General features: G+C 33.5%; 1 protein-coding gene and 1 pseudogene across 1 annotated transcript; one reads left to right on the forward strand and one right to left on the reverse strand.

Annotated features, from left to right (window-relative positions):
* The first annotated feature begins 226 nt into the window (after window positions 1–226).
* LOC129301413 (auxin response factor 19-like) lies at window positions 227–3,583 on the forward strand (annotated as a pseudogene).
* A 1,061-nt stretch (window positions 3,584–4,644) lies between these two features.
* On the reverse strand, window positions 4,645–7,347 carry LOC129301414 (20 kDa chaperonin, chloroplastic-like). The gene is given in 8 exon segments (XM_054939965.1): window positions 4,645–4,989; window positions 5,153–5,230; window positions 5,489–5,526; window positions 5,529–5,600; window positions 5,603–5,642; window positions 5,768–5,947; window positions 6,784–6,979; window positions 7,186–7,347. Coding segments are annotated over 7 exon segments (759 nt in total). The 5' UTR covers window positions 6,961–6,979; window positions 7,186–7,347; the 3' UTR covers window positions 4,645–4,815.
* Window positions 7,348–22,240: the final 14,893 nt, after the last annotated feature.

Genomic DNA, 22,240 nt, shown 5'->3' on the forward strand with positions numbered 1-22,240 from the left:
ATAGTAGTTCTGCACCTGAGATTTGCAGTTCTTATTTCTTGTTTAATAAGTAATTGCCTCATTCAGGAAAATAATATAATTACCTCTATTATATTCTGTATGTGCCGAAACTACCAAAAATTCAAAAAGCATTTATGACATTCCTTCCTTTTGAGTCCATCACTTTATGATGTGCACAGTATAGTGTTGACCATCCCTTCGATCTCTTTGCAGATGATGAGTTTGACATGGAAATGCATTCAAGAGAGCTATGCCCTGGCTTGGAGATGAGTTTGGGAATGAAGAATGCCTCAAGTTCAATGTTTTCCTGGCTTGAGGTTTAGTTCAGTGGATGGAGCATGCAGCAGAATAACCAGATTTCTGTCTACGCAACATCGGGAATGTTCCCATCTTTGCTCTCATCCAACTCCCTTAATAATAATGTCAGCACTGATATCCATCGAAGTTACTGAGTTTTCAAACCCTGTCCTCTCTGCATCAAATCTTCAATTTAACAGACCAAATTTACCAAACCAAGTCAACCACAAGCCCCAACATCATGGCCCTCAGCAGCAGCAGCAGCAGATGCAATCTTTGTTGCAAGCGCCTGTAAACCAGCTCCAGCAGCAGAGGCAGCAGGCACCCCGGTCCACCCCAGCCACAGCAGCTTCCTTCCGAGCCACAGAACCTCACACACAGCAGCAGCCACCGCCCCAATTGCAGCAACAGCGAGTACAACAACCACAACAGCAGCAACACAGTCATGCCAACAGCCATTTATACACAACGGGGTATTGGTTCTAGCCAGATTCCAAATCAAAAATGTGCCACAAAAATAGCCCATAGCTCTCTCAATTCAGCAAGCAGCAGCAGCAGTTACTCTCAGCCAGCATGACACTTCCAAAATATTCAATCGGCTAGCAAGAATACATTCCACTTACAACCTTGCCACAAGATTCACAGTTTCAGTCACAGCTAGACAGCAAGCTACTCTCTTGCAGAGGCAGCAGCAGCAATCCCAATTGCAGTTATTGCAACAAAGCTTGTCCCAGAGGGCCCCGCAACAACCCAAGTGGCTCAATTACCACAACAAAACCTGTCAGAACAACAGTTGCAGTTACATTTCTACAAAAAATTGCAGCAGCAGCAGCAGCAATTTCTTTCTCCGACTAGTTCAATTTTGCAGCCTCAGCTGCTACAAGCAGCAGCAGCAAGCACACCTACAAAATCAGCAACTACCACAACCGCCTCTATCTCAGCATCAGCCTCAGCCCTCAGCCTCAGCAGCTTCAGCAACAATGCTTTATCTGCAGAGAAGCTTCTGGTCAGCAACAGCTTTTCTTCTTCACCTCTGATACAACCACAACAGCTTCCTTGAACCAAGCTCTATATACAGCAAACCACTTACAACTACCAGAGCTCCCTCTAGTCTTACAGATGGAGATGCCCCTTCATGCTCCACCTCGCCATCAACTAATAACCTGCAGTCAGCAAACCTCCTGAAGAGAAATCAACAATTGCCGGCAACACTAGGGGGGAGCTTGGTAGTTGAGCCCACTAATAATCTGGTACACATGAGCTGCAGGGCAAGTCTGACATCCAGATCAAACATGAGTTGCCAATGTAAAAGGGCCTGACCCGCTTAAGTATAAAGGGACAATAACTGATCAATTGGAAGCCTCTTCTTCTGGAACTTCTTACTGTCTTGACCTTCCCTTGCATGTGCAGCCAAACTTCCCCCTTCCAAATTTCTGCATGGATGGGGATGTCCAATCGCATCCTAGGAATAGTCTTCCATTTTCCTCTAATCTTGATGGATTAACACCTGATACCTTGCTCTCGAGAGGGTATGACTCACAAAAAGATCTTCAAATTTGCTCTCAACTATGGTGGTGCTCCAAGAGATATAGAAACTGAGCTGTCAACTGCTGCTATCAGCTCACAGTCATTTGGAGTGCCAAACATGCCTTTAAGCCTGGCTGTTCAAGTGATGTTGCCATTAATGAAACTGGGGTTTTAAATAATGGCTTGTGGACTAACCAGGCTCAACGAATGCGAACATATACTAAGGTTTGTTAATTTGTACAAGTGCATACAATACAAGTTCTTGATATTAACATATTTGCTGAATTCACACCTCAATTTTCATTGCAATTCATACAAGTAGGACTGTCATACAATGCAAAGAAGGTACAAATTGAGCGGATAACTTTTTTTGTTCTGATTTTAGTAGGTCATTTGCTTGAGGTACACCATCAATTATAATCCACATACATATTCACTTACTAACTAATGTCGTTTCTCCCTTCATTTCCTCATTTCCTTCTTTCTTTCTTGCTCAATACTTAATGTTTGTCATCCATGCATGTCATGAATTTTTTCATTACTTCAGTCTATGAGGATTAATTTAACTTTAGTTGGCATCTTTTCCTTGATTTAAATAATACACTAGTCAGCTTTGTGTTGGGCTTCATCATTCTTGTGATTGCCTGGATGCAGTGCCGCCCTGAAATCACTCGCAGTTTGCATTTTGTGGTTTACTGTATACTTTCGGTAGTAATGTCAAAAGCTTAACGCTGCTTTAAAAGTGCAGGTTCAAAAACGTGGCTCTGTTGGAAGATGCATTGATGTCACTCGTTACAAGGGATATGATGAACTCAGACATGACTTGGCTCGTATGTTTGGGATTGAGGGGCAACTGGAAGATCCTCAAAGGACTGATTGGAAGCTAGTATATGTGGATCATGAAAATGACATTCTTCTTGTTGGGGATGACCCTTGGGAGTAAGTAGCCAATACCTCCTGGTTTGTTCTATCATACTTTTTCAGGCTTGTTTCCTCAACTGTTCGCCTCAATTTTTTGCAGAAATTTGTAGGCTGTGTTCAGAGCATAAGATATTGTCATCTGTTGAAGTGCAGCAAATGAGCTTAGACGGGGATTTAGGTAATGTTCCGATATCCAACCAAGCTTGTAGTGGGACAGATAGTGGTAATGCATGGAGGGGACAATATGATGATAACTCAGCCGCCTCATTTAATCGATAAGGATGTCAGAGCAGTCTACTTGTGTATTTTGAAAGCCGGAGGACCAACTTTGTCCTTGACAATTCTGCTCATTGTCTTGCCTCTCTGTGACTGTGACTGTGACAGAAGAAAGGAGCCATAATCATTTCAAGTGATGCTGGTGATTAGGTATAGTAGAAGATTGTTGTCCAAATGGATTTTAATGGGGAGTTTAGGATCTTAGATGTAGAAGCAGCAGATTCGGTTATTGTTTAAATGTTGTTACAGACCTTACCTTGAATCTGCTTTTCTCGTAGCTGCTGTTTTAGGAAATTTTTTCCCTTGTTGCTAAATGCAGCAGCATATAAGGCCAAGTAGTGTATAATAGATGGTTCTGATATGAAATTATTTTTTGGCTTACACTTCACACCTCTGTAAATCATGTGGTAAAAGTGCAAAGATGTTGTAACCATAGTGATGACTCGGACAGTTTGACAATGGTTGAGAATTCTAACTCTTCTAGGAGCGACCAGGTTGTTTCATTGGTGTAAATGTTGGAGAAGTGCATTGTGGATGAGGAAAGAGCTGGTTGTTTTTGGCCCTTCGTCTTCTGGGTGTTGTGTGCTAAGTCTTGCAGTTGACTTGCATTTATGTAGAAGATATATCCGTACGAACTACTTAGTGACTATATCAATTATAATTACTAATCTTGTGACAATATTTTAGTTTTATTTTTTTAATGTATATCTTTCCTTTATTTATTGGGATATCATAATAATCTCCCTTTTAGTTGAGTTTAAATGAAAAACCAATTCATTTTAATGAGAACGACGAAAACTTTTTTATCCAAAATTAACATACCCCTATTCACCAAAAACTAAAACAATTCTGCTGAAATTTTTGTTAAGAGGGAAAAGATTTTATTCTCTTTAATCGAAACTTTATGCAGAAGGAATGTTTCGTTTTCCTTGGAGGAAAAAAAAAAAAAAGTCTTCTGTCAACTTCATTTAACATGATTGTGTTTAGTTAATATATAGTACTCCTCAATCTTAATTTATAAGGTGTTTTTAAATAAAATCATATGAATGGAATTTAATTTCATGATAAAAATATAATTTTTTAAAAATATCCTTAATAGTTTATTTATGAAAGAATATTAAAAAAAAATATGTGATGAGAAGATCACATTAAAAACCATTTAATAAAATTTATTTTTATCAAAATCTCATTTTATGACGCTAAATCTCTCCAAAAATCTCTTATAAAGGAAGACACATGTCGTGATCTGTTTTATTGTGTATTGGAATCATATGATTAACTTCTAAGAAAACAAAATACCGTTCTCCCTATCGTCAAACTCATTCATATTCGATAGTGAATGGTGGCTCGGTACTCATAATAGGTATTAATCTTTCAATAACTAATATATGGTACAATACAACTGCATTGAAAGTTTGAGACACATGCCCCAAATGCAGGAAGCTTCTTGACATGATAATCATTATGGGCATTACAGGCGCTTTTTTTATTTCGCGCCCGGGATGGGTATTATGAGCTGATAACACATAAAACTGACTTCCGCACAACGTTTTCCAAGCCTAGGTCTTCTGAGAGCAATAAAAAACCGTTTTGAACTTTGAAACACAATGTGAAGATAAAAACTGCAACAAAAACGAATTCATAACATCTAACAAGAAACGTTTTCCAAATACAAGCAGCAAAATTGCAATCAACCATATTTCAAAGTCGCTACAAACAAAATTCCATCGTCCTCAAAACAGCTACAAAACATTTATAAAGAAAAAGTAAGTTATCATGCACGAGTAGATAACACTAGGAAAGAACAGCCATGACATCTGAGGCCCTCAACGCAATGTAGTCAGAACCATCCTTGCCCTTGAAGTCATTCCCCGCATATTTGGAGTAGAGAACAGTGTTTCCAGGATTAACGGGCAACGGTTTTCTGTTGCCTTCCTCATCTAGAGGCCCCGGTCCAACTGCTATCACCTGTAACATCCAAAGCAGAACAGATTATGACCGACCACTACAAACTATGCAGCAAGATTACAATGTTCTCACTTTAAAAACATTAGCGCCTAAATTTTACCAAAACACTGTCTAACCAAAAAATTTTCTTGTGATAACTTTACAATCAAGTGAGGAAGTATACCGTTCCAATAGATGGCTTCTCTTTCGTTGCCTCTGTTAGTAACAACCCCCCTGCAGTTTTCTCCTCAGCCTCTGCAACCTGAGTCAACATTTAGTTAATTGATGCATACCATTGTCATTATTCCACAAATCCAAAATATGGCAGAAATGAGTATTCTTAAAAGGAAACACGCATAGGAAAGAAAAAAACTTCAGGTTAACAAAAACTACGGAGAAGTTCGCCAAAAACATATGCCTAGAAGATAAGACCATTTCCTGATAGATTAATAGATGACCCAATGTCAACCTTCAATTTTCATCCAATGATAATATATAAAATGCTCTAAACAGGGTGTACCTTGATCAATACTCTATCATTCAGAGGTTTAAGATCATGATATCATCCGTTTCAAGGATACCAACAATGTCATCATCCTTCAGTATAAGATGCTTTGAACCATTAAACTCCACTCAGTCCCTGCATATTTTGAATACACAACTTGTGCACCAGTCTGTAGAACGAAAATGCATGGCGTCAATTAGAAATATAGCAAACGTCCTCAATGACACCAAAAAGGAAAAATTAATGCGAACAGATAGGCACCAAAAGGGTTAAACCTTATTATAACAACAATACCTTCACTGCAATGTCAACTTTGCTTTTCCCAACTGTCTTCCCCTCTCCAATAGCTACCACCTCACCACCTTGAGGCTTTGTTTGAGCAGTTGTGGGAAGCAAGATCCCACCATCAGTCTTCTCTTCAGAATCCTTAATTTTTACCAGCACTCTGTCACCCAAAGGCTTAATTGAGGTGTACTACACAAAATAATTACCAATCAGCCACATGTAGCATAAATCAGGGAGAAATAAAGTCCAGAAACAATGTAGACAAGAAAACAGATCATATATACCTAAATAGTTAGGTTAAATTATAAAGGAAATCAAATCTGCCACAGCATCGATTTATTGAACAAAGACCTGGTAAAAATTCACTTAACGTTCTCTACTGTGTTCACTGTTCACCTGCAATTGGATGCAGGGTTGTCCCATCTATTTACTCGTTTGGGGGAAAAATTAAGATAAAAGAAGACAGAAACTGATGATGGTCTTGTGGAAATAGATGATGTTTAAGTAACAAAGGCACGTGTGTTTATCTACAATTTGTATCAAAAGTGCAACCAAGCAAGCATCACCATGCATCCATCATGCGCAGGTAATTAATAAGCTGAATCCTGACCGACTCTTTCAACAAAAGATGTTAACAAAGAGACTCATAACTAATGCTTAACCTTCGCAAAGCAAAAGTGTTACATAATAATACGAAAGTCAGAGCATCATGCTGAGAGTTAAAATTGGACAAGCTGGAGTTTATAAATACCAAGTTACCATGTACCAACTACAGGAAAAGAAGTACATATAAGATTTGTGAATTACAAAATTGAACCACGGAAAACATCCATATCTAAAAAGTCACATTGTATAGCAACCCCGTCTCTGCATAACTGCGGCAATGTCGTAAGTAGGATGAACTATAGAGGGCCAATGCAGCACGCAAGAAAGAGTATTAACGATTACAAACAGAAATTTACAACTGTGGCCATAATTGTCCAATCAATATATACAAAAACAATTTGAGGACAACAACAATATACCTTGGGCGCAACAACAGTTGCGGCTTTAACAACCAAGCCCCGGAACGACCTTTGAGTGAGGCCACCTATTCTTACGTGTCTGATCGCAGAACCATGAACCATCGAAGGTCGAAGACTTTCGAAGGAGGGCAAATTCATGGTAGAAAATGATGATGCTGTGAGCTGAGCGGTCGCCATTGGAAAGTCTACTGCCTCGCTGCCCACAAAATCATCAGAAGAACACAGGTTATACAATCATACTCCACTTAATGGCGGGGAGCAAGACAGAAAAGGGCTAGAAAAAGAAAACTCGCAGCAGAATCACCAGAGCTAATTTTCGGCATTTTCCAGGAAGCAAGCACATGAACCAAAAAATTAAAGGCATGAAGCTTTGAAACATAGGAGAATAGGGGAAGATAATACCTTGATCGGAAGGGAACTTGGTATAGATTCTGATTTGCGACCGAGCTTTGAGAGTGGAGGAGTGAAGGCGTTGAAGAAATGAAGATAAAACCCTATAAGGATTGGGGTTTTATCTGATAGACCCTTCTAGAATTCTCACGAGCGGAGGGTGACCGAGCAGGTATTGAGGTAACTCGGGCAGCCGGGTCGCACCGTTCTAGGTTAACAAAGTTTTGTTTTGTTGTTTTTGTTGTTTTGTTGTTTTTTTTTTTTTTTTTTTTTAAGGTAAGCATTTGAAAGCAATACCATGGGTTTATCTTTTTCTTATTGAGGATTCCCCTCTAATCTTTCTTTTTTTCTAAAAAAAAAAATCCTTATACATTATAAAGATTTGAATTCGGGACTTTTTCATCCTAACATATTAATCTATTTCTTTTTTTCCCTACAAATGTTAACCCATTCTTAGCATGGGAGATGTCATGTGTCATTAATTTCTATTTTGACTTCCAATTTTTTGCATTTCCTTGATTTTTTTTTTTAACCGGAAGTGCATTCAAAATTTAAAGAAGTTTACATAAGAATAAAGGTTCCTATCTAGACGCTTTCATCATTCATTGTCTCTTGAAGGAGTGGTGGAAGTTTATCAAAAGTATACAAATTAATATCTAAACTATGTGAAAACATAGCTAAATAGTCAGGATAAGCATTGAAATTCCTATTGACATGCTTAATAGATAAACTCCAATTCCCTCATTTGATGAATGTATTAAGCTTTTTCTAAAGAAAAAAAAATGAAAAATGATAGGTTCTGAAATTTTGATTTGATAATAGTTAGGCTTTTGATATAATTTAAAAATGTGTTGAAATTATTTATTCAAATAATTACAAATCTATGAACTTAAATTGCAGATAAGATATTTAATTTTTTTTAAATAAAAAGATGCAAATATATTACTAGGCAAACAAATTTCATTCAACTCCTCTTGATGAAGATAATCAGAAATATAAAAGGTTACATCTAAGTGATGTGAAGACCAAGTTAGATGATTACCATAAATATTATACTATATTTTTTGAAAAAGATATTTAAATATCAGATATAACTCTCAAATTGTAATTATGAGTTATTTTTTAATTGTTTGAATTGATATTTGCTACTCATTTTCTTATAAAATTTTGTCATAAATCTAACCATCAATCTTTTAAGATTTAATTTTCATTCCTTTTTTTTTATCCATCATCTGCATAGTTTCATGCTAGCTCTGCATATGTATATAGCTCAAAAAAGTACTCATGTTTGATAAATATATAAGCTTATAGTTAAAAAATACAAGTGCTGAAAAAGAAAGACACATTCTCTCTGATTCTAGCTTTAACAACCCAATCTGCCACCATATTACCTGTCGTAGGAACTCAACAAGATTGATGGCACCTTACTAAATTCCTTTTAATTAGCAAGGTCTCAATAATAATATCAAACCCCCAGTCATGACACAACAGTATTGTTAAAGAGTGCCTGAATCATCTGTAAGCAATCTGATTCAAACACAACATGCCAGCCAATGTGTTGATTTAAGTTTGTTGTTGGTGAATAATTAGTCCTATTTTTGTTTATCAAATTTTATTGTTTATTGTTAACATGATTAGCCTCATCAAAGTATTATGAGACCATAATCATTTAACCAAAACCAGAATGTTTCATATCATTTGTAAATTGCTTGCATATTTTATTAGATTTTTAGTCAGTTATGGTCAATTAGTCAAAGCTAAGTTTGCTATGAGATTAGTTGAGCGATTAAGAACCCTTGTATATTTGTCATTGCACGTGTCATTGTATTGTGCTTTAGGAGTTTACGATCCATTTTGTTCTTTGATCTTATTTTTTGGCTTAATATCATAGCCATCCACTACCAGTTGCTTCAACCACCATTAGTCGCTTCTTTGTTAGTCATCATAGACTTGATCTCTGATTGGATCGATCATTCATAAAAAAATATGGCTTAATTGACTAGATCTACTCTAAATGGCTCTATAGTGCTATCGAGCTTTCTAATTACTATGGCAGCTTATTACAGCTTCTTTAATAAGAAAATTACTATTTGACTAGACGATCACAATTATCTCCTATAGAAGCAGCAGGTCTACCTCATGGTAAAACAATATCTTCTTCACCGATTCTTGGATGGTGCTTGAAATATTCTCCTCCTTCTAAATCATGATTAACTCTAAATCTCAAGAAATAAAGAGATTTGATTAAGATAATTAACATAAAACTAAGTTACAAATGGTAAAAAGTTAGGATCCCAAGTTTATAAAATAAAAACCATTTTTAAAATCTTTAAAATAGACAAATCAGAGTTCAAAATATACAGAAGCATAGGATAATTTCAAGCATGAGTGCATTTGTTAAAGAACTTGAGAACAAGATAATTCTGTAGAATTTTAGGGCGTGTGCCGCGACTTGTCAAACATGTACCATGATGTGTTCGCCTTTATGCCATACGTCGTAGCGCAATTGCATGATTTTTGACAATAAATTTTGCTGTCAATTTGATAGCTTTTGGGGTTACTCCTGACTCACCCCAGTTCTTCTCTTGACATCTGATTGATGCGAACTAAGTGTCTACAGAAAGTTTTTTTTGAGCTCTAATTAATGGATTTGATTTCATGATAAAATAATTACTCGATCAAAATTTAGATACTCTTTTCAAAACTTACATTTTTTCAATAATTTTCACAAAACTAAATGTCCAATTCAATTACTAAAAGCCAATAGCCATTAACGCTAATAGCCATTTGACCACATGCAAAACATTAAAACTAACTCATACAATGTACCATATTCTATTAAACACTTAAAGATCACAATTTCATTACTCAACCCTTTAATTTCAAAAATATAAGGGGGAGTTTAAGCACATTTTCATCAAGTGATCTATAATCAACCCATAATATACTCAACTTTTACTTGCATTAGCATTTTGGCCCTATCACAAATAACACATATCATCAACTCACACACCAAGGCCCAAAATACACTTACAATTTACAAAACACATAATGCAAGTGAGGGTTAAATGGACTATTCCTAGTTGACAACTTAAATTGTCAAATACACATAATAACTAAAAAATATATAGGCATACTAAATAGGATCTCAGTCCTATGCCTCTAGTTGCTTTTCTTTATTTGATTCTCTTGAGCTATTTCTTATAATATTGAATATAATGTGGTGAGTACAACCATTCAGTAACTAAAGTCCAACTAACTTATGCTAATGCATATCATTAATTTAAATGTAAGTGGCAATTATAAGTAATTACAAAGTATGGACATGTTTAAGGGCTTAACCGGGCTTAACCTTCTCATCATCTTGAAGACATACATATGAGATTATGATTAAAAATTAATTTGTCAACATGTCACAAGAACAATATCCACATATTCGTTTGCAATGATTCATATTCATAGAATGTCAAACAAATTAATATCCTTACATAATCAATAAGATTTCTAAGTGTCTTAATTCATTGGGGTCATAATATATCAACCATGTGCCCTTTTTCACTATATGCATGATCACACTTTCCTTATCTCCTCCTTATTCTTTTGATATGAAACTATAGGCTATAATATGATGGGATAGTCTAGAATTTATGACTTTCCTAGCCTAAATACTTATGAGGGGATTACCCAACCAATGCTCACCCAACTCACTTGTGAACACGGTTTCCCCTATTACTCACACTATAGGGTGTCATATGTAACATCCCAATTTAAATTTTAATAGTTAATTTAGGTTAATAGAAATTTTTTTTTAAAAAAATAATAATATTTAGAGGTAAGAAAATTAGTAGAAAATGATTATTAAATCTAATTTAGGATATAATTCTAAATTTTAAAAAAAATTTAAAAAAAAAATAAATAAATTTATTAAAAAAATTAATTAAAAAATTAATTATTAAATTATTATTATAATAAAAAAAAGGGAAAAAGGTATGCCAAAACAAAAAAAAAGGAAGAAGAAGAGAAAACGAATTTGCTTTCGGCGCCGCATGAATAGTAAGTATAAAATAATAATAAAAAAAAGGGGGGAAGAGAGAGAAGAAGAAATAATAAAAAAATGTGTGGGACCCACTGAATTTTTATAAAAACTCACCTTCCTTCATTTCCTCATTCATTCTGCGCGCGAGCTGAGGCGGAGAGAAGCGAGTTGCCGGTGCGAAATATCTAAATTTTTAAGGTAAGAGTTTTTAATAGGATATTTAGGGTGTGATTTTAAGCTTTTCAAGACTAAGTAAGTGTTCTAAAAATTTTTCTTAGTCATCCTTCTTATTTAGTTTCTGAGTTTGTAGTGGTAGAAAATTTAAGATCTGGAAGAGGGATGAATTTATGTTGAATAAATATGATTTTTGAGGTTGTCAGTAGTATAATAAATGTTCTAGAGTATAAATTTATTGATGATCTTTGAATCTGTGGCTTATGGATCAAATTCTAAACTAGATCTAAAAATATATGTTGATTTATTGAGGTTTAGATGATTATTTGGGATGAGAAATGAATTATTATGGTTATAGGATTATGATTCTAAGCTAGAGACTCAATTTTTAATTTTTGAGTATTTTAGGTACGAATTTATAAAATAAAAAAAAATTTTTGATAATAGAAATTAGTTTAAAATTTGATTTTTTAGATTATTAATGTTTATTGATAATTAAAAGAGGAGTTAAAAATTTTACTTAATAGTATTAACTATAGATTTGTATTAAGATTGAGATTAGGAATTATGTTATATTTTTAATTTTATTATTAGAATTATTTTATTAGTTTCAAAAATTGAAACTAATATTTATAAATAATATGTTATTTGTAGATTGTATTACTGGTGAAGATTGTGGAGAGAGAAATTTTAAGGAATAATTTATTGAAAAGCCACAAGGTAACCATGCTTTTAATTTATGATTAGTGTTACTTCTTGTTAATTGGGTGATTATTGAGAAAATTATGAATTTTGTAATATTGTATAATTGTGCAATATTATTATGAATTTGTTTAATTATTGTGGGAGGTGTTGGGAGACTTGCTATTATTGTTGTATTTATGTGCCACGTGGTACGCCCCTATTGTAGCTCAATAGGTGGCTTGTAAGGGCTCGGGCTAATCTACCTTTGGCCGGGTAATTTAGCACCGAGTGAGGGCTACGGCTCGAGGTTAATGGAGGGATATAAGGATGGTTGTTTGTGTTTATTATAATATTTCTTATATTTGTTGGAATTATATTATTTTTAATTCTCACTTAGTAAGCACACACTTAACTGTTTGTATACACTATCATAAATTGGCTTTGGTTACTGGGACTTTTGAGTCTCATTATGTGGTTAACAATTTTCAGGAGAAGAGCCACGAGTGACACGTAGAGGAGTCCCAGAGGTTTAGTGGTATAGATCCACTGTCTCTTTTGGGTATTTAATTTATGATTTATAATGTGTTATATTGCCAATATTAGGACTTTTTTATGTTTATTGTCAATTATATGAATATATAAATGTAATCATGCCTTTCAAACTATTTCTATTTTTGGTACAATTTGGATGACTGTAATTTTAATATTTGGTTTACTTTGGATTGGTTAAAATGGCATGATTATAAGGTCAAATAACTGGCTTGTGTTGAAAATTAATTAAATTGCTTATTTTACTTGTTGGGAGTATAAGGATGGACAAATGTGATTTAGTTTACTTGTTGGGAGTATAAGGATGGACAAATGTGATTTAGCCTAATGGCATGTGGGAGGTAAAAATTTATCTGAAATGTTATAGTGTGTGAGTTGAAGCCAATTATAAAATATTTTATATCGAAATTATTGATATAAAAATGTGTTGGGTGGCTGTAACCCAACTATGGTTGAGTTAAATTATTTAAAAAAAAAAATTTGGTGTGTTACATCATACTTCCTTAAACTAGCTTCTTCGTTAAGCTAGTAGATAGCTAGTTAGATTCAAGTTTCTTGTTAAATTAGTAGGACAATCCCTCATTGAACAAGTAGGACAATATGAATATAATCAATTTGGGTAAGCCATTACTCAGATGGAAGCCCTACCAAATGAATTTAATTTTTTTACACCTCTTCCTAGGCGAACTCTCGTCTTTCATGATCATGCAATGCATATTCATGCAATAACTCACAATTAACATAATTCATAGAACTCCCCATAACCAATTTCTTTGAATCCCATCATTTTACAAATAATTGAACTCCTTAAATGCATTTTCATTGAACTTTAAATCAAATGAGTTATTGAACTCCATAAATATCAAAGTCATTGAACTCCTTAACAACTCAAATCATTGAACTCCCAATCACAAAATCATTGTACTCTATGATTTCATGATAAGTGGACTATATTTAATCACCACTTTAATAGTAGGCTTTTCAAACAAAACAAGCACACATTTACATTTTAATCAATTTTACACAATTCATTTATCAATATCAATTAATAAACTAATTAACACATAAAAGTATAAGATAAAATTCCCCCAGTTATCTTAAACCTTTGGGAGGTCAAAGGTTTCACCTCTCAAATACTCACTTCCAAAGCTTTTAAGAAGCTTAAATGGTGCCAATGATAGTCACTCTATAAGAATTTACAATGTAATTCATCAATATTCATATTTGAGCTAATTTGCATTAATAATTCCACACTTCTTAATACTCAAGATTTATTCTTGACTCATGTAAAATTACCCAAGGGTTTCTTAGCTTTCTTTAACCCTCATTATCATTATTGAGCTCTTTAATGATTATTAATAGAGCCATATTGTCCCCAACTAACATATTTATGATGATTTTTTATACATTTAATGTCATTCAACTACCAACCATCATATATTCATATATATTAAGTTTACTTAGTTCAATCTATTCCCATTAACTCTATTTCAGTTAATAAGTTTAGACCCATAGCTTCTACGCATCGAAAATTATCATTATCAATCAAACCCTAACTTTTACCATCAAGAAAATGGAAGAAAAGAGAATATTTAAGTGTAGGAAGCTTACTCTTGATGTTTATGAGCTCCAAAATGCTCCTATTAGTTACTTTCTTTAAGCCCTAGCATGGCTCTTTGTACTCTCCCTCAAAAATCTTTCTTTCTCTTCATTTTTGCGAGCAACGCATAGCATAAAGAGGGCTTCCTAGGCATTTCAACATGCATGCGTCGCAGCGCCTAATCCACAAGCCGCAGCACGTGGCATAGAATCTTGTCCTTTTAGATTTCTTTCTCTTCTCATTCTTGGGTGACCTGATTCTCCTTTGAACCCACGTTTAAGGCTGAAATTGAGACCAAACACGCTTGTTAGACCTTAATTTAGTTTAAAATTGAGGATGTTACAGTACTAGCTACTATTATTGTTCCCTTTACCATTGTTACTAATGAATTTAGACGTGTTAATGCTAATCCAGCTCTTGATAAGTTTAAATCTCTCAATTATGTACTTGCATCATGGCTTTTGGCATTTGTTACTCCTCCTATCCTTCTTGAGTTTGTTGGTATGGAAGCTACCGCTCAGATTTATGGTAAATTGAACAAACTTTATTCTAGTTAGTCTGATTCTTTATGAGAATCAACTTACTAATTAAAAGAAAGGCAAACTAAGCATGTGAGAAAATTTAGCTAATATCAAGTCTCTTTGTGATCACCTTGCTATGCTTGGTGAACAAGTCAGTGAATCTACTCAAATAGCATATATACTCAATGGTCGTATTGTTAAAATTAAGTTTATAACTATTGTTATTAATTATAGTTGTCCTCATTTTCACTTAGATACTTTGACCAATATGCTAATTAATTCTGAATCAAGGCAAATGAATTTTTTATCAAACACTACAACGCAGGCACACTATACAAATCAAATGTTTAAGGTTGATGATTCATCTTATAAGTCTTATGCATTTTATTCTTTTGCACCTTCTGCAATCGCTGAATGTAGCTCTTATCCTCCTTCTAGTCCTTCTTATCAATAAGGTAAGCATTTTTTTCATGGTCATGGACATTCCTTTAATCGTTCGATATGTTAGATTTGTGACAAGATGGGTCATGCACTTACAAGTGTTACTTAATGTTTGATCATGCTTATCGTCCTTCTTTTAACAATGAGAATGCTGCTTATTTTATTGCCTATAGACATCATAATTATGATGATCTCCATATTCCTCATCATATCCTGTTCCTCCCCTTTCATCCATATCTTTTATTTGTCTTTCACTTAATATGTCTATTCTTGTGATGAGTCCACCTGCCTCTGCCTCTTCTTATTTTGCATTAGCCTCTTGTACTACTCTAGCTTTAGCATAGGCTTATGTTACTACACCTACTTTGTTATTGATGATGAATGGTCCTTTGATACCAGTACTACACAACATATCACTAATGATTTTAATAATTTGAATACTCTTACTCCTGATTCCAGTCATGGTAACATATAGGTTAGAATAGGTGACTCTGTTGCTATCACTCATATTGGTGAGACTCACTTTCAATTCCTAACTCTCTACTTTTCACATGCATTATTATAATATCCTCCTTTTCTAATCCATGATTAACCTAAATCCTTATAGTTAAAGAGATAGGTTTAAAGTAAATGATATAATATCAAGTTTGAAAATAAGTTATACAAGTAAGGTCCCAACTTTTCAAAACAAAAATCCATTTCAAAAAATTTTTGAAATTCCTAAATCAGAGTTTACAATTATGTGAAAGCATAGAATCACTTTAAGGTTCAGTGCATTTGCTTAGAAATCATAAGATAAAGCAATTCTGTGGTTTTCTGGGGCATATGTCGTGGCTCCTTTACCTCTATGCCATGCATCGTGGCACATTGCACGTTCCATGACAATAGATTTTTGCTGTTAAATTGATATCTTTCAAGGCAATTTTTGATGCGCCTTAAACCTCCGTCCGGCATCTAATTGACATGAATTAGGTGTCTACGAGAAGCTCTTTTCAAGTCCTGGCTAATAGCTTGGGTTTTCATAACCAAATTATTACACACTCAAAATTCGAACACTAATTTCAAAACTTGCACTTTTTCAACATTTACCACAAAACTAAATGTCCAAATCATTCACCAAAAGTCAAGAGCCATAGACACCACTTAAACCACATACAATAGACCAAAACTAACCTGTGCAATGCACCACATCATGCAAAACACTTACAAATTACATTTTTGACATTCAACCCCTTAATTCTCAAAAACAGAAGGGGAGCTAAAATCACTCATTTTATCAAATAGTCTATAATATTCATATATCATATCTACACTAGTATTTTGACCCTATAATAATTTCACATTTCACAAACATACTCTCTAAGGTCGAAAATATACTTACAACTTACAAAACACATAATTCAAGTAAGACACAAAATAAATAATTCCTAGTTGGCAATTTTAATCATCATACACACATAAATGCTTAAAAATATAAGGCCTACTAATAGGATTACAATTCTATGCCTCTGGCTATTTTTCTCTATCTGATCCTCTTGAGCTATTTCATGTAATATTGAAGATAATTAGGTAAGTACAAACCACTCAGTAGCTAAGGTCTAACTAATTTATACTAACGCATGTCAATTAGTCTAAATACAAGTTGTAATTTAATAAAACAAGTTCAAGTATGAACATATTCACAACTATAGTTCATCCTTTTACTTTCTAGCAGAACATACACACATGATAATGATCAATATCAAGTTATATATCATGTTTTCAAAGTATATATCTATATTTCTCAATCACAATTAATACATGCTCAAGGTATATAATTCTAATTGATGGCCTTTCTTAAAGGACAAGGCTTTCACTGGTTTTATTTCACTAAGGGCATAATATAACAATCATATGCCCTCTTTAATATATGCATGATCACACTTTCCAGATATCCTACTTATTCCTCTAACATGAAATCGTGGGCTATAGCACACTGAGATAATCTATAATTTAGGATTTCCCTAGCCTAAACATTTGTGAGGGGTTATCCAGTCAAGGTTTTCTCAACTCACTTGTAAAACATGATTCTCCCATTTCTCATACTATGGGATGTCCATACTTCCTAGTCTAGCTTCTTCGTTGAACCAGTAGATGGCTAGCTAGGTTTGAGTCCCTTGTTAAACTAGTAGGACAGTTCTTCATTAATTAAGTGGGATATATGTATATAAACAATTTAGGCAAGCCATCAACTTGGATGGGTGCCTTATCACATGGATTTAAATCTCTACTCTTTTACCTAAGTGAATTCCTGCCTCTCAAGATCATGCAATGCACAATATGCACAATATAAGCATGCATAATTACATCATTGTACTCAATCACATACTAATAATCACATATTATACATAATTAAATTGTTGAACTCTACTGCCAATCTCATTAAACTTCACATTTTCAAATAGTCATTGAACTCTATAATGCATAATTGTTGTACCATATCACAGTTCACATCATTAAACTTCAAATAAACAAATCATTAAACTCTATAATTTCAAAATTATTATACCTCACAAGTCCAAAATCATTGCACTCCAAAATTTTAAAATCATTGAACTACATTAGCTAATCATCATATACTGGGTTTTCAAACAATATACCACATTTGCATTTCTGTCAATCTCACACAATTCAATTATCAAATATAACTTAATAAATTAATTAAACACACCAATACAAGATAGAATTTCTCTAGTTACCTCAAACCTTTAAGAAGTTAAAGGTTTCACCCCTTAATAACTCACTCCCAAAGCTTCAAGAAGCATGAATGGTGCCAATAAGGTTACTCTACAAGCATTCACAATATAATTTATCAATTTTCATACTTTAACTAATTTTCATTATTAACTTAACACTTCTTTCATGCTCAAAATTCATTCTCTACTCATATAAAATTACTCATTAGATTATTAGCTTTCTTTAATCCTCATTAACATCATTGACTTCTTTAATGATCATTAATGGGACCACAGTGTCCTCAACTAACATATTTATGGTGGATTTTCGTATGTTTATTGCTTCTCAACCACCAATCGACATAAACCTATAATGTCAAGTTTCTTTTAGCTCAATCTACTTCTATAAACTCTATCTAAGTCAAAGGGTTTGAACCTATAGGACTCATGGATTAAAAATTATCATTATCAACAAATCCTAACTTTTACCAAGAAAATGAAGAAGGTAGAAAGATTTAAGTGTAGAAAGCTTACCTTTAATATTGTATACTCTAAAGTACTCCTAAAAGTCAATTTCTCAAGTGTAATACTGATCTTTTCATTTCTCTTCACCTTTTCTTTATTTTTCTCTTTTGTTGCATCAATTTTGTGATTTTATTACAACAAAAAAGTGTCCATACATTATGGTGGACGCACAATGTGCCACGGCATATGACATTAAAAGCATCTCTCTCAGGTATGTCAGGATACATGCATCATGACAGCTTGATCTATAAGCCACGACGCATGACAAAGAACCTTGCCCTTTAGATTTCTTCTTCTTCTTCTTATCCTGGGTGACTTATTCTCCTTCAGACCTGCTTTTAAGGTTGAAACCATAACCAAACATACTCGTTAAGCGTCTCTGGCCACACACCTCTCTTAAACTCTATTTAACCTAATTCAAGCTTAATTAATTTATTTAAAATCAAGAACATTACACGTCGTGTTCTATGTGTACCTCAAATGAAGAAGAATTTAGGTTCTATATTGCTTGTTTCATAGAAGACAACTCTATTTCTATTAGTTTTTTCCTTATGGTAGTCTTGTAAAAGACTTGTAGACCAGGCCCTTTTGATGTGTAGACATGAAAGAAAGGGCCTTTACCTTGTTATGACTCATATCATACCATATTCTCATGTCACTCAGCCAATGTTTTGTTAAGGGCTTATAGTACTATTTTTAAATGATTCTTTGTCTCTTTGGCATTCTTATTTAAGGCACCCTTCCTTAAATATTATTAAACATGTACTTACTTAGTATAATATTTCCTTTCAAATGTTACTTCTCTATCTATATGTATTACTTGTCAACTTGGTAAAATTCACAAGCTTCCTTTTTTTTCTTCTCAAACAATGCATGACAAACCCTTGTATTTAGAACAATGGATTTTTGAGGTCCTCTCTACTTGTTTCTAATGGTTTTCCCTATTACATAGCTTTTGTTGACAGGTAGTCATTTTATATGGATTTATTTCCTTTATTAAAGATATGAGGCCTTATTTAGATTCAAAGAATTTAAACTATAATTTGAATAAGTTTAATTCCAAAATTTAACATTGTAAAGTGATAATGGAGGTAAATTTTAGGTTGTGTCATAGAACAAAGGTTGTCTTATCCTTACACACTTGAACAAAATGGGCTAGTTGAGCATAGGCATTAATTGATTGTAGAAATAGGTCTTATATTCCTTACACATACTTTTTATCACTCTATTATTAAATTGATGCTTTTTTATCAGTTGTATTTCTCCTTAATCATCAGCCTCCAAAAGCAATTACATTACAGATACCATTTGAGAAGCTTTATAGGATTAAACTTATAATGTCTTGGATTTTAATTCTAGATTCATTAATTAAATCAAGGGTAATCTAGTAAACTTTGAGTGTTAAGTAGTTTAATGAAGGTTACTGATGGCTATTGTCGTTTTATTTGGACACAACCCTTTGTACTGAGCTTGGAAGTAATTTAGGCCATCTAAACTTGAGGAGTATTTCAGACTAGCCTATTGTGTATATCAGCTACTACGGATGGTCAAAAATTTTAAATGATCAATTCACGAGTCATGAACTGTAGAAAGAGAAGGAGAAAGAAGGAGACAAATAGGGAGCAATGAAAGGGAGTATTTGGTTTGTTAGGATAAGATTTCAAGACCATTCTAAGGGAATTTATGCTTTCATACTCTAAGGTGATTGCTTTCCTCCCCTCCTTCTTCTCTTCTATGTGTTTTTCTGCTTGGGTTTTGCTTCAGAAGATGAATTCTAGACCATGACATGATCATTGGCAGGAGTTCATCTAGGAAGAAGGGTAAAAAATCTATATAGTTTTCCTACTATATGAAATTGTTGGTTGAGGGACTGTCCCATAATTGTCGAGAGATTAGAACTTAGCTATCTTTACCTGTTTATCAAGGAGGTTAGCTTAGGTATACAACACCCTAGAGATTCGAGAGTAAGGGAAGTCGTAGTTGAAGAATGAGTTTTGCATCTTTACTAGGTCACATCTCATAATTAGTGAAGGTGGGCAATCCAGTCACACAGACAGAGCCTTACTTGGTATCATAGCTCACGATTTCATTGAAAGATATAAGAAGAGTATAAGGTAGAATTGATCATTCCTACATGTGTTAAGCAAACGTGGCGACGTGTTGCATGGTTGTTAAGTTTGTGACAAGTCATAATAGTAAATGTATTATGGTCACATGATTAACTGTGATGTGGCAATGGATATAGAACTAATGAATTGAGTCATAGTCACATGTCTGTGTGTCTTGTAGTAATGTACTCTGTGAATTGATATGCAAACACGTAAATGAATTAATTTGAGAAATGACAATTATGTGTTACATATAATAGTATATTTTAGGTGAATACCTTTGCATATGTTTAAAGTAATTGATATACAACTACATAGAGATAGGTGCTTTTAGTTACTGAATAGCTAAACTCACTCTTCTATTTCAATATTTTACAAGTTTTAGCTCTAGTGTAGATTGGGAAGAAGGCTTTTGAGCCTTAGGAATCTAGGATTCCTACTGTATAGCCTCTTAAACTCTAATTATTTTGTGTAATAATTGTTATATTGTCAATTGGGTTATATTTTGCATAAACTTGCACTATTTATTGTTTATAACCTTTGAATGTATGTTGGGCCCTGAAATGTGTTTATGAGATTTATAATTATTATAAGGGCCAAAATACTAGTACAAGTATAAAAACATTATTCAATTATAACTTTGATTAATTATGGTTAAACATATGCAAAGACCTCCCCTTTCTGTTTTGTTGTTAAAGGGTTGAGGAGTGAAAGTTTGATTTGTGGTATATATGTGCATGTGGTGTGTTGTACAGGTAGTCCTAAGTCTATTTAGTATGGTCTGAGTGTTAAGAATGGTTTTGACACATGTATGGGGTTTTGGACACTCTTAAGTTGTTTTAAATTATGAAAATGATTGAAAATATGTTTAGATATCTAACTTCTTTTTGTGACTTAATTTGGAAGTAAAACCTATGCCATCAACTAGTTTTTATAAAAAAAATTTTTATATACACCTAGATCATTTCATTCAAATGTCAAATGGAGAAATGGGGCATGTCAAAAGTTATCAAGATAGCAAAGTTGCTATAAAAAAATGTGCAACACACAACTACACATGGCACAGAAAGTAGGACGCCGCGCTTATGCACATGCATTGTGGTACACTGTACTATTTTTCAAAACTTGTTATTTTTCAACTGTTTTCAAGTCTTTTTACTCCTTTGAGGTATCACATGTTTCTATAATAGTATTCTTACTCTGATTACAAGTTTGATACATGATTTTTTATTTATTTTAAATTAGAAAACTTGAGATCCCATTACTTCAAATTACAAAACTTGGTAATCTTTTCTTTAGTTTATTCCCTTGATTACCTTGGAATATGATTTCAAATGAGATTAGTATTTAGAGATTTTACAAGAAACTTATCCTTTTTGAAGTTCCAATTAATTGTTGAAGTTTCACTTTATTATTTTAGGGTTAACTTTTTTAGTGTCTAATATATAGTTTTAATTTTTTTCTACCATAGTAAAGTATTTTCTGCCATAGGGACCTATTTTTAGTTATCTAGTTAATTTAAATTTATATGTTTATTTTCTTTTAATCATATAGACCCTTAACTTAGATTCTTTCTTTTCTAATATCATTGGCTTTTTTTTAATTGCAGTTAATTCTTTCCAATTATGGTAATGACTAGGGTAGTTGATCCTTAATTACATGATAATGCTAGGCTTTATGGTCAACCTTATAGAGTAAATTAGACTTTTTACAAA

The sequence above is a fragment of the Prosopis cineraria genome, unplaced genomic scaffold, assembly GCF_029017545.1.
Source record: "Prosopis cineraria cultivar Desert tree isolate PC_DT_omini unplaced genomic scaffold, ASM2901754v1 PC2099, whole genome shotgun sequence".
In the NCBI taxonomy this organism is placed as follows: domain Eukaryota; kingdom Viridiplantae; phylum Streptophyta; class Magnoliopsida; order Fabales; family Fabaceae; genus Prosopis; species Prosopis cineraria.